Source organism: Ostrea edulis, chromosome 4, assembly GCF_947568905.1.
Source record: "Ostrea edulis chromosome 4, xbOstEdul1.1, whole genome shotgun sequence".
Classification (NCBI taxonomy): Eukaryota; Metazoa; Mollusca; class Bivalvia; order Ostreida; family Ostreidae; genus Ostrea; species Ostrea edulis.
In genome coordinates, this window is record NC_079167.1 from 14,139,341 (window position 1) to 14,156,123 (window position 16,783).

General features: G+C 35.4%; 2 protein-coding genes across 6 annotated transcripts in view; one reads left to right on the forward strand and one right to left on the reverse strand.

The window, feature by feature from the left end:
• Nucleotides 1-16,783, forward strand: part of LOC125670354 (solute carrier family 17 member 9-like) — a 960,148-nt gene that overhangs the window by 924,661 nt on the left and 18,704 nt on the right. The gene's annotated exons all lie outside the window — the stretch shown is intronic.
• The window catches only part of LOC125660671 (uncharacterized), a 174,793-nt gene that overhangs the window by 14,886 nt on the left and 143,124 nt on the right, over nucleotides 1-16,783 (reverse strand). For 2 of the 4 annotated variants that reach the window (XM_056161978.1, XM_056161980.1), the window contains exons 32-33: nucleotides 10,164-10,275; nucleotides 1,322-1,506 (exon numbers count right to left, since the gene is read on the reverse strand). In XM_056161978.1, coding sequence (XP_056017953.1) covers nucleotides 1,322-1,506; nucleotides 10,164-10,275 — 297 coding nt within the window. The remainder of the gene's footprint in view (nucleotides 1-1,321; nucleotides 1,507-10,163; nucleotides 10,276-16,783) is intronic. The other 2 variants (XM_056161979.1, XM_056161981.1) reach the window with 1 other exon arrangement.

Genomic DNA, 16,783 nt, shown 5'->3' on the forward strand with positions numbered 1-16,783 from the left:
AAGCTTGTGACTAAATTTCACGGCAATATCTGTATCAGTAACGAAAAAAAGATTTTTCTATGTGATACTATGACTTTGACCTTGAGAAACAATAGGCATCTTCCGCTTGGCATAAGGTGTATGTGTACCAAGTTCGAGTCCTAGCCCCAATGGTTTGGGCTATATCCTACCTACAAGGTTTTCATACTACATGTAAGTGATACTATGACCTTTGACCTTGAAGAACACAAGGCACCCTCCACTTGGCATGAGGAGTATGTGTATCAAATTTGACAGTCCTAACCCCAATAGTTTGGTCTGTATTCTGCCTACAAGGTCTTCCTATTAACTGATACTATGACCTTGACCTTTAACCTTGAAAAACATTAGACATCTTCCTCTCATCATGGGTGTTCAAATGTACCAAGTTATGAGATCCTGGAGCTTACAGTTGATTTTGTATTTTGCCTACAAAGTCCAGAAATACAGACAGACAACACCATACCATAATACATCCCGTGTTTGACTGGCAACAATAAAAAAATAATAATTTTTACCACATTCAAATTGGACCTTATGAACTCACATGGGAATGTAGAACCATATTCATAACTTTTCAAGTGATCGGATAAAAATACAAAGATAATATTAAAGGAGGATATTAAGATTGTACAGGTCTAATGCATTTTCACTATATGACCAATCTAACTCTAAGCCTAATTCTCATGATTTTGGGAAAGAGCTTCATGCTCATTATATCTATGCAAACAAGAATCTCCTAACCAGAAAGGTACATTTTCACTATATAGTGTACGACTTATTAAGTCCCACCCTAAAACCCAATTCCATGACCAAGGGACTATAAATTTCACAATTTTGGTAACCCCCCCCCCCTTTAAAGGTTTTTAAAACATGTAAAGCATTTGATGCCTATTAAGCATATAGCCCTGTCACTTGACCCAGAGTAATGAATCTCACAACTATCCTCACCATTACTATTACCGGTAACTGCTTGCAAAGATGTTCTCTTTTATAAATTAAATTTTCTTTGAAGATGTTCAGGAGTAAAGGACGCTTTTATAGATTAAACTTTCTTTGAAGTTTTGTCTGCTTCAATTTACAAATTTTCTCCCCTTTCCAATATTTGCCACATATCTAAGTTTGAAGAAATTCAAATTGGAAAAGCAGTTTCAAAGGTGAAGTAAAAGAATGTGTTGGAATATTAATGCACAATTCTATTATATATATACAGTGCCTATAACAATAATGCACAAAGAAATCATAAGGCTTGTATGACACTTTTGTTTTATATCTATGATGTGTGCTTTTATTTCTAACTCACCAAAATTTTTTTGAACTTCAGTGGGAGGGGCTGGACCAATATAAGCTTGCCCTCCTTTAGGATCTGTGTAAACTTCCTTTTTAAGCTGCTCCCCACTAGATGGGCTGGAGGATTCTGGAGTGAACTTCCTACGATGTTTAACAATTTAGCAAAGAACACATTCATGTGCTGAATAAATGCTGACCCTAGACAGAAAAAAAAAACAAATGTCAGATCCAAACATTAGAATAACAATATGTTTAAAAAGATGAGCAATTCACGAGTTTGCTTTTCATTGTGAGTTTATGCTTCACATTTTTGTTCACACATAAGAGTTAAATGTGAATTGAATCCTTTTCAAATTCATATTAAATTTTTGTTGCATCCACATTGAGAATATTAGATGCAATTAACATAGCTCCAACCTCACATGAGTTATCAATATTAATGGTTCAAAGTAGAAAAACTGTTTGATAAATAATCAAAGAAAGTATGTATGTTGCCACCTTATCAAAGATGTCAGACATACCTGTATATAAAACAAAAGCAAATGTCAGCATCAGAAAATTTCACATTTTTTATCGACATAAAATACATAAAACTGGTTAAAATGACAAAATCTTAATTTCATTAGTTTGAAAAAAATGTTTCTTTATTAGCATATATATAAATTAATTGTGAACATAGGAAAGTCATTGTATAATAGACACACAATAAATACCAGCAGTGGAGTTATTGCCCTTGAAAACATTTTTTAAATACATTTAAATAATCGATTATTTCTAGAATAGTCAATTATTTATAGAAAATAGGAATTTTTTCAGTATCAAATAGTTTACCAGATTTTTTATTATGCCCTGTGATTAAAATTCCCCCCAAAGATATGGAACGCCATAGCTGTCTTAAGGCTACAAAATACGCATCATATTGTCAATAACATACATTATTATATAGCTTATAAATAGTCTAATATAAAATCTGCGTAAAATCTAGAGAATGTTAGCGTTCAATATCCTGAGAATTTATTGAACGCTAACTTTGCATTGCGTAAATTGTATGCGCCCGAAATATTCCGAGTATGAGCGTTCAATATTGACGTTACCGTAACGACGTAAACAAGCCAAAATGTCAAATGACGGTCCTCCGAATCTGACAGAGCCGGTATTTGATATTTACTTAAGCAAAATGTTTTACTGTACATAAATTATGATGTCCCCATTTACAAAATTAGTTTGCTTCATGCATTAATGACGGGTTAAATATTGAACAGTTAAGAAATGCATGCTGTTATTGCACACTGCCAATATTGATGAATTCTCGTCTATTTTGGAGTAGTTTGAGTGGAAAGGGATATAATTTAACAACTAAATACTTTAGCTATATAATAAAAGGGTTATTGAACTTATATAGGTGAATATTGGCACTCATTGGCTGTCAAAATGCACTCGCAAGCTCGTGCATTTTTACAGCCAACTCATGCCAATATTCACCAATATAAGTTCAATAACCCTATAATATTAAGTCTATTCTTTATATCGTTAGGTCTATTCTTAATGTCATTAAGTCTATTCTTTATATCTTTAAGTCTACTTGATATAATATGTAGGGAAAACCCTATCCTATGATGTCAAATCAATGTATTATGTTGTCAAATGCGCATAATATTCTAAAATCTATAATATTTCGTCTAAACTGTATTTCATTAAGTCATATTCATAAAGCAGTGGGTTCATGAGTCCGAAGGAATTGTAAATGAGGTTTTCGGATTCTGCCATTAGATCTGCCAGATCTGGTTGGGGATTGGAGTTGGCCAAATGTCTGCATCCGGCACCAGCATCCTGAATCTTCCCCATGTTTTCCGACTAAGAATCCGTGCTTTTGGGGTTAGGGGGTCCGGCTACGTCTGCGGCCACATTGATGATCGCCCTAGTTGTTGTCGATATGGGCTGCATACTTTGGCCACGTGCTTAGACAGACGGTGTGTCTAGCTGTTGGTCGTGCCTCCGCCCTCGTCCTCTGGACGGTGTTATATAACCCTGTTCTTTTCTCTTGCGAAAATTAGGGACTCTGGAACGCACAGGAGGCATCTTTTCGTGAGATAAAAAAAGTCGATGGCAGTGGAAGAAAATGGAATAACGGGGAAAATTAGCTCATGATGTTGCCACTTTGGTGTAAAACGGAAACGGAGTTTTCGTGATGCCTTAGTCAAGTTGTACCAAATGAAGAGAAGTAATGTTATTAACTTGTACCCTTGTTTAAGGAAATAACCAAACATACAGCAATGTGACATTTCGTCAATTAAATGAGATTATTTAATATAATAATAAAATAATCTGTCTTTCTTAATGGATGACAGATGATGACAGAGGAAGAACAATAGCAATAGGTCACCTGAGTAACTAAGATGACCAAAATATCATATATCACCAATATGATAAATAAATTGATTTGCTTCATTACCAATTATGGATTCAAGCTTGAACAGACTTGCTTGAAATTGTGCCCATTTATAATCACAAAAATTTATCTAACAAGATAAAGGGGTTACCTTTCACCAATGTATTAGCTAAAAGTATTATTAGCTCCAAGGCCTATGAAATCTAGAAAAAATATCCTGTTCTGCACATCTAAGCTAAATTCTATTATTCAGCAACAGTATAAAACAAACTGTGTTCTTAAAACTTAAATGCCCCCAAATGTGCCTATACTAATGAAAGACTACATATTATCGATAATATAATACAGTGGAACCCCGTTATTACGTTCCCCCTTTATTACGTTAGTCCGCATATTACGTTGGAATTTCAAAGCACAAAACCATTTCTTAACAAACCTATATAAAATAGACCTCGTTATTACGTTGTCCTAAAATGCCGGGACTCGGTATTACGTTGTAAAAATTCCGACAAAAACGTAATAAACCCCTAATTATTCAATAGTGATTCTCAAAATAATAAGCCATTCACACCTTGACTGCCTGAGGCAGTCACCACCTAAATTTCCTGGTCTGTTTGGGGATTAGAGACGCTTGACTGATCACGCTTCGATAGATCTAGCGACATCAATACAGGTGAATACCCCGTATAGAAGCCAGTGATAAACAATTAAATAATGTTTATTTAGAAATTGTACTCTATGAAATTTACTTCATTTTTCATATTTTGATAATCAAAGAAATAATTTCTCAACCGCCTGCGTGTTCAGCTCAGCATAGTGTGATTACCTTCGATATTAAAACTCTATTCACGGAAAGCTTTGGTACCAAACAAGAAAGACAAGATTTATCGTAGCAATGTTACAACCGCTTGGGTAACTGCTTGGACATAGGTGATTAAAGGTGTTCAATTAAAAAAATTGTTCGTTGTTTCGACATGCAGCTTGGGTGTTCGTAAATCTCGTCCATACATACACCAATCTATCGGCCGATTCGTGCACAGTATTTACCTCGGTGAATATTTAAAATCCCTTGATGCGCACGTGATTTTAGTGCCATCATTTAGCGTTATAAATGAAATCTTCGTGCATCATTATATTTTTTTTTTAATGTGGATTGCGCTTAAATTGTTCTCCGTGTTTATCGTTGGTGAGAAGTGTGTAAGTGTTGGGTATCGTGTGCGTTTTGTGTCTATAGTTTTGTTGTTTTTTGGGCGGGATTTTTTTTATTGTGTTGTGTATTGTGTAATTAGAGAACTTAATAAAAACGATGTTTTGTTATTTTTTAAATACGAATGTTGAATACGAACCGGAACGAGTTATTGAGAGAAATTTACATGAACGCATTGTTTTAAAGTTGAACAAAATGGCGGTCCAAACGAATGCAGAAAAAGCAACGTTTATCAAAACATCCTTATGTATCCTACACCGAAATAAAGAAAAGGGATAAGAACATGAAGAATTACGGACATTAAAGATAAGATGTAAATAAAACAAAGTATCATAGTCTTTTAAACAAAGAAACAGTAAAGATATATTCACACACCCCTTCACGGAGTACCAACGGACGATATACAATTTCCAAATGATATTTTTAACGGATTTAACTGGGAACGTTTATTACGTTGCCCCCGGTATTACGTTATTTTATCGTGACAAAATGGAAAACGTAATAACGGGGTTCCACTGTATGTGTAACATGAACATGATATGACTACTTTGGACCCGTCCAAGAGTCAAAACCCTGGGGTTGCAAAATTCGCAACTTGGTACATCCTTTTCTGTTTTTCCTATATATGCATATAATTTAATTCTTATTGTATTCTAGTCTCTGATTGATCAAATTCAAATTGAGGAACGCAGGTTATTTTTGTATAACCTCATGGTTTGGTATGGGGACACACACCCTTGACAACCAGTTGCCGGAACTATTTTCTCTCTCTCTAAATTTACATCACAGCACTGTTTTGGGTATTCTATGGAATAGAAAGTCAATGTGTGCAATAAGATATTTTGGTTTAATACACAGATTGTTTTCTCTGTGTCAAGCAAGATATATGGAATCTACTTGTACGCAAATCACTGTTGTAAAACATCTTTCTCTGAATGATGGTCGAATAATAGCTATATTAAAACAGAGATGATATATTCGAATTAATTATTAACCAAGTAAACAATGCCCTGTTTATTTTGAAATACATTTCTCTCTGGGGATAGGATTACTTCATTGTTTGATCCGCCTTTCAACAAAGCAAAAAAAAAAAAAATCATGCGTCACATTCTTCTCAAATGACGTCAGTCACATTGACATGTGGATCGCAATTTGTCACTTGCTTATGCATATTTTCTTATGTCGGATTTACTACAATGTATTAGCAACAACACTGCATGCAAGGGTAAGTTTTCATGTAGTAAAAATTTGCATAGAGTTAAAAGCCATAAATTATTGCATTTTCTGATATTTAAAGACTTATTTTGGGTAGGCCTAAACAATGCAGTTTCCCGTATTTTCTCAATATGTCAGAGTAGAGCAACTTCAAAGTCGATCTGTAAAAGGCAGCGAAATACGCATTGCATGCATAGCCTACACATATTTTCTGACATGACTAACTTCACCTTCAATAACTACGTTTACAATATTTTGATAAACTAAGATGGTGTCTTCACAGCTACATATGTTTCATCGTGGTTGCTAAGTGAATCATTGCGTGGTTCAGTTGACTTGTATTTTTCAGAATTTATGTACATTTTGATAAACGAAGGTTAGTACCTTTGTCTTTTGCATTAAATTATAAGGAATGGCTTTAATTCTGGGGCATATTATACGAGTATAGCCTAATTGGGTCAGTTTGCGCTTTTTTATAATCAACTTCACGGATTATAAAGTGTAAACTGACCCAAACCAGGTTATACTCGTATAATGTGCCCCAGAATTGAAGTAATTCCTTATTGACTTTTTATATCGTATCAACAAACTTAAAGAAGTCTTTCAAATGATAAAGTCAATAATCTCTATAAAAATTTTGGCCCCACCCAGCTAGGAATCAAAACCCTTACCCCCGGGATCATGATATTTACAAATTTTATAGAGGGCTACCTGCTCATTCTAAATATCTACCTGCCTGCATTGGCTCTTGACAGAGTGGTCCAATGCCTGCATTGGCTCTTGACAGAGTGGTCCAATGCCTGCATTGGCTCTTGACAGAGTGGTCCAATGCCTGCATTGGCTCTTGAGAGAGTAGTCCGATTACTGCATTGGCTCTTGACAGAGTGGCCCATTGCCTGCATTGGCTCTTGACAGTGGCCCAATGCCTGCATTGGCTCTTGAGAGAGTAGTCCGATTACTGTATTGGCTCTTGACAGAGTGGCCCATTGCCTGCATTGGCTCTTGAGAGAGTGGTCCGATGCCTGCATTGGTTCTTGAGAGAGTGATCAGATGCCTGCATTGGTTCTTGACAGAGTGGCCCAATGCCTGCATTGGCTCTTGAGAAACTGGTTCACATTAGCTCATGACTGAGAAATTAGTCCAGTGCCTGCATTGGCCATTGAAAAAGAAATTAATTGCCTGCAATGGCTGTTGAATGATCCAATTCCTGCATTAACCATTGAGAGTCGGCACTGGCTCTCTCGAGATTTGACCAATGCTAGAGCCACACAATGATGGTATTTGCTCTATAGATAGTCATGGAATTCCTTCATTGGCTTTAAAATGAAAATATTCCTATACATTGCAATTAATTACGAGAAATACTCATGCAACGTTTCGTTTCGTAATATTGGTTGTTGCATTGTAAACTAATTCAATTTCCTCATGTTTAATCATATTATATGTGTTAATAATGATCGGATCCAAATACGCAATGACATAGATACCCATTTCAAGCGCATTTATAATTCCCGTAAAAACAAATTGCGAAATGGAGAAAAGTTGCAACAAATATAATTGATATGTATGTTGATGTTTCCATACCACCTTTCGCTGGTCCTTTTTGTGAATGGATAGTTTAAACCATATCCTTTGAATTTCGTTACCAATGTGATTATAAACAACTGGTAAAATAAATTAACTCAAATTCATTGATTTTGATATTAAAAGCCACCATTTCTTTTCAAATCACTCCAACCATTGATCTTATATTAGAAAAAAATAGTTGGGACAAAAAAAATTAGTTCAGTCTGTTATTAATGAAAATATTTCTTAATGTTTTATAATTCCAATGTTATTTATCACAATTGTTTTGATTGGACAAAAATAAAGCTACATGAGAATTTACAGTCATCAATAAATCCAAAAACGCTATGTATGCATACGCACCTGAAAACAAATAACATAGCGCAGGGAAACTTATCAAATTTTTGAAATTGATAATACAGGGAACCAATTGGAATTATAAGAATCAAATATTCTGTTTGAAGAATTTATCGATGTGTAAGCTCTGGACATTTTATTCACAAACTTAACATAAAAGCTAGTGCTTCACACTTTTATTCAGTTTGCGAGTAAAATGTCCAGAGTTTACACATCGATAAATTCTTCAAAAAGAATGCTTAATCTATAACACATAAACATTATATACTATTTGGTAACACCCTGTAGTCAGAATCTTTACCCCAGGGATCATGAAATTTACGATTTTGGTAAAGGCTTTCTTGCTCTACATGACTACCTGGTTTGTATTTAGTTTTTTGAAAATTAATCAATCTTTGACAGTTTTTGCCCCATCTCTAAGGCCCAAGGAGGGGGGGGGGGTTATGAAATTTACAATTTATGTCCCCCTTGTCCCAAAAATGCTTCATATCAAATTTGAGAAGAATTGGAATCTTACTTATCAAGAAGTTGAAAATGTTCAATTGTTAACTCACAACAACGGTCGATAACCATTTGCAGTAGGTCACCTGAAGTGAAACAAGAATACTGTGAAACAAGAAAATTTGGTGCGCTATTGAGCATATGCTTGACTGACCATGGAGAAAAAAATGGGCATGGATAAAACTACAAACTCTCAACCAAATGTATTTTGCAACTAATTGCCAAACCACTAAACTTTATTTGCACCAAAGTCTTGGCACTTGCATTTGTGCTAAAATATGTGTATGTGCCAATTTTTCTCATTTTACAGTGTTATAATCCAGAGTTGGCTTTTGGTACATAAAAAAATTCTGGTATATGCTTGATGATATAATCTTTTTTCACAAAATCACATCATTGCCATAATATTTTGAAACCAAAAAAAAAAAAAATAATTTTAATGCATAAGTGAATATAACAAACAGTGATCAATTTCATAAATTCTATAAAATACGTTACTAAAAGAAGGGCAAACACAGACCTCTGGACACGTCAAGAAGTGGGATCCTAGGACCTAGGAGGAGTAAGCATCCCCTGTTGACCGATCACACCTGCTGTAAACCCCATATCTTGATCAGATAAACGGAGTAATCTGTAGTCAAAATCATTATGCAAACCAAACGTTATTGGTTGGTTGTATATTGTTTCACATCCCACTCAGGAATCTTTCACTCATATGGAGACATCACCATTGCCGATGAAGGGTCTATGCTCATGCAGCGCTAACAGCCTTTGAGCAGGGAGGGATCTTTATCGTGCCACACCTGCTGTGACACAGGGCCTCCGTTTTTGTGTTCTCATCTGAAGGAACACCCCATTTAGTCACCTCTTATGACAAGCAAGGTGTACTGAGGACCTATTCTAACCCAAACCCCTCATGGGATAATAGCTTGTATTCATTATAACAATCATAGAATTTGCGAAATGCTGACTTTAAACGAAACTGTTGAAACCCCTGTAACATCATTTTATTTGTCAGTAACCTGCCTTGATTTAAAAATTTATCATATACAGAACATGCCATTGTGTATTGAATCAGTTGAGAGATATAAATAAGATATGCAGGTGATAATGAAACATTGCTACACAAATATGGGAAGTTGACTAGGGAAAAGTTAAAGGTATCTCATTTGTCATAAATTTGTGTTGTTAGTTTGCTGTTGACATATATGTTAAATAAAACATCCAAATATGAAGCAGATATAGAAGACTCTATGGTGTCTTTTATTCTGAGTTCACTGGAATATAACTAATCAACAAATGAATGAAAATGAGAATTGTTAGTATTAATAAAACGCTGTCGATATATCAAAATGTTGAGTTGAAGGCCACAGCAAGAGAATTTTTCTTCTCATGTAGAAGCTTTTGAATAAATCCTGCCTCACAAGAATACAAAACAGGTCAGCTAATAATGGAGCACAATTTGTGCCCATAGATCACTCTTGCAGTGTGAACTCAATGTAAATGTTCATATCAGTTATATAATTCAAATTAAAACAATGCATATTTGTGTGAACAAGGCATTTTTTTTCTAATGCATAATTTACTGACATTACATTTTTTTCTCCGACATTATTGTACCTGTTTCATTGGTGGACTTCAGTTTAAGTTCTATTATGTTTCTTAGTGATCTCGTCAGCGGTATAGTTAACAGGAATGGCTTCAGATGGTTCTTGTAGAAATGATTCACTGTCTGCAAAGTAGAAATAAGAATTTCATATACAAGTTTCAAAATGCATCAAAGTTATTTCCCACAAAAGAGCTCTCGTTCTTGGTAAAGTACGAAAATTATTTATTAGATGTTGGAGATGAAAAATGTGTATCAATCACTATATGTCAATAAGTATGTTTATAAGCTTCACATACACAGTTTAATCACTGCATTGGGTTCAAACACAAACCATGAAAGTTAATCAGTATTCAAGGAGTAAAAAAACATATGGAAAGCTTAATATTGTATCTACCATAAAATTTATTGTGCATATGTACTACAACTAGGATGACATTGATTTTATGCTTTCTTTTCAGCAAACATTCATTTTAATCATGCTATATATTTCCTACAGTTTTTATATCTTTTAATACCTCACCAACTATAGGCATACTCTGTCCCATTAAGGCATTCAAAGTACCACTACATACACCTGACGGGAAAGCACTCAAAACATGTATTCTAGAATATTTACATTTCCAACTGTTTCCTTTGAAGCTCCAATGTGTTGATTTCCCTATATCTTTTGTTTGAACTTGGTGAATTAGGCTGAAATTATTTTCTTTTGTTGGAATGATGAATAATTATGAGGTAGGCGGGATTAGATAGTGAGGACGGGTAGAGGGTATTTGAATAGTATTCATTCTGACGATTCCTGACAACACGAGAAAGTCACTCTGAAGTATGCAGAACGAGCCATCCATAACAAATATATACTAGCTGAACCTAATTATAGTCTCAGAAAGAAGATGTAAAAGAAAATGTGAATAACAAAACATCAGAATTGAGACACAAAATTCAAGGCGCACATATTCTGTTAGTACGGAGCTGAAGAAGTTCAAGGGTGATAGTGAGATTACTTGGAAGTCCAAGGGGAACAAAATCCAGAACAACTTTAATGCGGAGGTCCTGGAGACTTTGAGTTCTATCAACTGGGCTATTGACAACGGGAAACTTGATTACCCGAAAGAGTTAATTCAGGAGATAAGTGTTAAAGTTAAAGACAGAAATAAACATATTAGAATAGCAAACTCATCCTCAGGAAGGTGGGAGGCAGTGAATCAGTACATTTCCAATCCTATAGCTAGTGATTCTGAAGATGAGAGCAAAATCTATAAAGCAGAGAATTGGGCAATTAAGAAGTGGAAGTTGTCGAGCAGAACTTTAAGGATAACCGGAATATGGAAAAAGCCATTCTTCATACACTGCACCAAATCTGTTCTCAGACTTCGTTACATCTGTACCTGCAGTTTCCTGCAACATTTGCTACAGAAACAACAGTTAGGGACAACTCCATTTCGTTTCGGTGGGTGTAAAATCTGCAGGGATTTCACCCACTTGCAAAGAGAATGCCCGCTCACCGTCAGAGGCAGAAATGGTGGACAACAAGACAAAACACAAATAAAGCACAGGAAATGGGCACAGACTTATTGTCAATGGTGAGTGCAAAGAAAACCATGTCAGTTAGAAGAGTGGCTAGTTTTGTGGGTCAGATTTATGATCAGTGTGTCAACTTATGACAAGAGTTGAAGTAGAGACATATTGAATGCTACTTCATGGAATGAACACATAAATTTGTCAGATTATATAGTATTTAAGTCAAACACAGTTTTGGAAAGAGAACATTCTTTGTATTAATGTCAAAATGTTATCTTGCCAACCTTCATGTGAGAGGATAGTTTATTCAGATATAAGTGGATATGGTTTTGGGGGTTACTGTGTTGAGAGTAGACATATGATTGCGCCCATGACAAAAGGTCCTTATGGCATATTCAAGAGAACAAAGAAATAACGTCACAAAGATTTGACGTTACATAGGCCTAGCGCCATACGTAAAGATGCATATGTACACGCACATGATTCAAAACCACGTGTTAGATTTAATCATACTTATAAGATATGCACGCTTTAAACCAAACCAAAAAGACAATTTGGAAACAATAGGATTGAATGAAATATTTATAGAATTTATGATATCTAATTTTAAGAATCTGAATGTTCCGCGTCAGTTTCTTTCGGCAGTGGACCAGCAAAAATAAAACATGTAGATAACAGCAGATATTGCAGTGCAAATCCATGAAGGTTCATCTAAGATTGTGTTTATTTCTTTGAACAATTAATCCTGAATGAGTCTGAGGTAAAAAAAAAAAAAAAAAAAACAATTCATAATTTTCGATACAAAAGTTGAATCCACTTTCTAAAAATTCATGATCCACTTCGGCTGCGGCAATGTGTACAGTGTCAAGTCAATGTTAAACAGACAATTTGTGATACATCCCCAATTTATTAGGTTATACCCTATCATAATTCATTATTTGTTATACATAATTTACAGAGTAGTAAAAAGTCATGAAAAACTTGAATATTTTTGGGTTTAGTAGATTCTGTATGAAAAATCTGTGCGTCTGGTAATACTATTTATAATCCAAGAGAGATAACTCTTTAACAATAACTTAGTTACTGAGGTATCCCAAAGGAAAATGAAAGGTGAAGATAACAACCATTGAACAGTGATCAATCTCATAAATCCCGTAAGCAATTAAATAGATAGGCCTAGTTGGGTAAACACGGACCCCCGGACACTGAATTGATGTGTTAATTTAACCAAATATGAAAAGTTCACTTGCTAGTCACATGTTTATTAAACAATTATTAGCAGATGCAAATATATCACATTAGCCACATTAGTAAAATTTTCAAATTTAAGGTGCCACATCTAGTTTAGAAAAATGTAAACGATAAAAGAAGCAATAATTTCTTCCACTTTCGGAGAAATAAATGACCAAATCTTTTGATTCATTAAATTACTTTTATTGGGAGAACTTAATTTTTTCTTCAAAAAACTCCTTAAAATTTGCGTCATTTTATTAATTTCACCCTATCAAAAAATGACAAAAAATAGTGAAAAGGACTATACATATGTGAGACATATTTCACGGTGAGACATATTTCACGCCTCATAAAAACTGTAAAATCCAGGAGCTTCCGGGGGCTCGCCCCCTGAGCCCCCAACAAGGCCTTCGCCCTGGACCCATTAGGGGCCTCCAGACAGTCCCACACCCCTGTCTAAAAAAAGTGGGTCCCCTCTAACCGCGATTCCTGGATCTGCCCCTGTTAGCAGATTTGAAGTGAGATTGTGCAATCTTTGTAACATATATTTAGGATTTATATTTCTTTCCGGTTTTATAAATTCATTTGAAGCCGACATTAAGAGTTTTCAGAGGATGAATAAGTTATTAACACATTTACAGTCATTGGTCTTTTGACGGTTTCTGACACATATTAGACCTATAATTTTCCAAAGGGGGGGGGGGGGGGGGGCGGGGGGGGCAGCTGGAGGGAATGTTCGGAATAAAAAGAACACAGAGGAATTTCGAATAATTATTGACAAGCAAGCACAATTAAAAAAAAAAATTAAATAATAATTTTTAAAACAAAACCCACCCAAATGCATGGATGTAAGAATTGAAACCTAAAAAGTGTTATCATTCCCTAACTTCGAATGCAAAATATTTGGGGTAAGTAAAAACAAAGAAAAAATGAACTTATCAAAAAATAGGACACCTTCCCTTCCCCACCTCCACCCTGGTTCTACGTGGCTGGTTTTTAGAGTATAATTTAGTAAGCATTGATTATGATATCGAAAACAAATACTCACTGAAAATAGAGAAATTGATTTTTTGAAGAAGAAAAAGACAGCTACAAAAAAAAAAAAAAACAAGAGGCCCATGGGCCACATCGCTCACCTGAGTCACCTTGGTCCATATCAGAAGACTTTCTATATATATTTGCATGTAAAACCGTAGTCCTTATTATGGCCCCAACCTACCCCTGGAGGCCATAGTTTTTGCAAACTTGAATCTACACTATGTCAGAAAGCTTTCATGTAAATGTGAACTTCTTTGGCCCAATGGTTCACGAGAAGAAGATATTTGAAGATTTTTCCTATATATTTGTATGTAAAACTTTGATCCCCTACTGTGGCCCCATCCTACAACAGGGGGTCATGATTTGAACAAACTTAACTCTGCTCTATGTTAATTAGGAAGCTGTTCATGTGAATATCAGCTTTTCTGGCTCAGTGGTTCTTGAGAAGAAGATTCTTAGAGAATGTCCCTATATATTTGTATGTAAAACTTTGATCCCCCCTTGTAGCCCCATCCAACCCCCAGGGGCCATGATTTGAACAAACTTGAATCTGCACTATGTCAGAAAGCTTTCATGTAAATATCAGCTTTTCTGGCACAGTGGTTCTTGAGAAGAAGATTTTAAAAGATTTTTCCTATATATTTGTATGTAAAACTTTGATCCCCTATTGTGGCCCCATCCGACCCCCGGGGGCCAGGATTTTAACAATTTAGAATCTGCACTAGGAAGCTTTCATATAAATCTCAGCTTTTTCTGGCACAGTGGTTCTTGAGAAGAAGATTTTTAAAGATTTTTCCTATATATTTGTATGTAAAACTTTGATCCCCTATTGTGGGCCCCATCCGACCCCCGGGGGCCATGATTTTAACAATTTAGAATCTGTACTATATCAGGAAGCTCTCATATAAATCTCAGCTCTTCTGGCTCAGTGGTTCTTGAGAAGATGATTTTTAAAGATTTTTCCTATATATTTGTATGTAAAACTTTGATCCCCTATTGTGGCCCCATCCGACCCCCGGGGGGCCATGATTTTAACAATTTAGAATCTGCACTACCTAATAAAGCTTATCTATAAATTTCATCTTTTCTAGCCCAGTGGTTCTTGAGAAGAAGATTTTTTAAAGATTTTTTAATGACCCTACCCTATTTTTACCTTTTCTTGATTATCTCTCCTTGGAAGGTGGCCTGGCCCTTTATTTTAACAATTTAGAATTCCCTTTACCTAAGGATGCTTTGTGCCAACTTTGGTTGAAATTGGCCCAGTGGTTTTTGAGAAGAAGTTAAAAATGTTAAAAGTTTACAGACGGACGGACGCCGGAATACGGGTGATCAGAAAAGCTCACTTGAGCTTTTAGCTCAGGTGAGCTAAAAATAATAATAATGATAAAACACAATCATCCCCAAGAAATAGAAAGAAAAGAAAAGAAAAAATGATTTTGATATTCGTTTAATATTTACCCCCTTTGAAGACTGTTGACAGTACATTGACTATCAACGATATCGATAATAAAACATACTTTGGTAATATTTTTCTCATTTGTAAGATTGTCTTCTTGTGCTACTTGTTTGGTAGACTGTACATGTTGGTCAAGTTTGATTAGGTGGGGTTATGAAAAACAAATGTCTCCCAGTTCCCTAAATTGGAAGTCCTCCAAATGAAACCTTCTCGCCTTAATGTATTGCATGGTATGGAGGAGAAAGTACAAGCAGGACATAGACATTATGAACTCCAATAAGCCACATAGGAGAAGTGTTCACAAACTATTTTACATCCTCCAACCCTCAGATCCATTATAACTTTAAGAATAACAATTGGATCCTCCTGTCCCTACAATATGCAAACCTGCAAATGACATTGAAGTATTGTGCAAAATTTCAAGTCCATCAGATAAGCCATACAGGAGGAGAAGCATTCATAAGCTATTCTAACATCCTCCACCCCTCTTAGATCCACTATAACTTCAAGGAAAATAATTGGATCCTCCTGTCCCAACAATATGCACATCTGCAAATGGCAATGAAGCTTTAATGTACAAAGTTTCAAATCTATCAGATAAGCCATATAGGAGAAGAAATGTTCACAAGCTATTTTACATCCTCCATCCCTCTTAGATCTACTATAACTTTTAGGCAAATAATTGGATCCTCCTGTCCCACCAATATGCACATCTACAAATGGGAATGAAGCATTGCAGAGTGTCAAGTCTATCCAATAAGCTATATAGGAGGAGAAGCGTTCACAAGATTTTGTGACCGACAGACAGACGGATGGACAGAAGGTATAAAAAAAAAATGCTTCCCCCGAAAGAGGGGAGACATAAAAATGATAAAATATCATCAATGAAACCATTATCGCAATTCACCTTTGAATTAGAACGCTTTACCCGATATAGTATTGCGTTGTGTGACGACACAATTGAATGAGACGATTGAACAATTTGAATGACATGTTTGATGTAATACAACAAGAGTTTTCATTGGCCGATTACAGCCCGCCCACTTTCTCGAGCGGATTCAGTGTAGCTTGAGAACTGTACATAGCTCTCTGAAAAGATCCACCTCTTATAAAAACCTTCGATTTACGGGTCATTAAAAGCTGCGGACGGTTGAGGCCTGAAATCGGTGTATTCTTGTGTTACTGTCTCATAAACTCAATATAAAAAAATCTTAACATATTTTCCTACTATATACTTGCGTCCAACATACCTTCAAATATTCATTAAAGCCACACACCACCCGAAAACTCGCAGCTTCAAATGATTTCGTTTGTTGACGTAGCCATGTTAGGTAGCTGGTCAATTCGAACTCTTGTATCTATTCATAAAATCGGTTGTAAGTTACG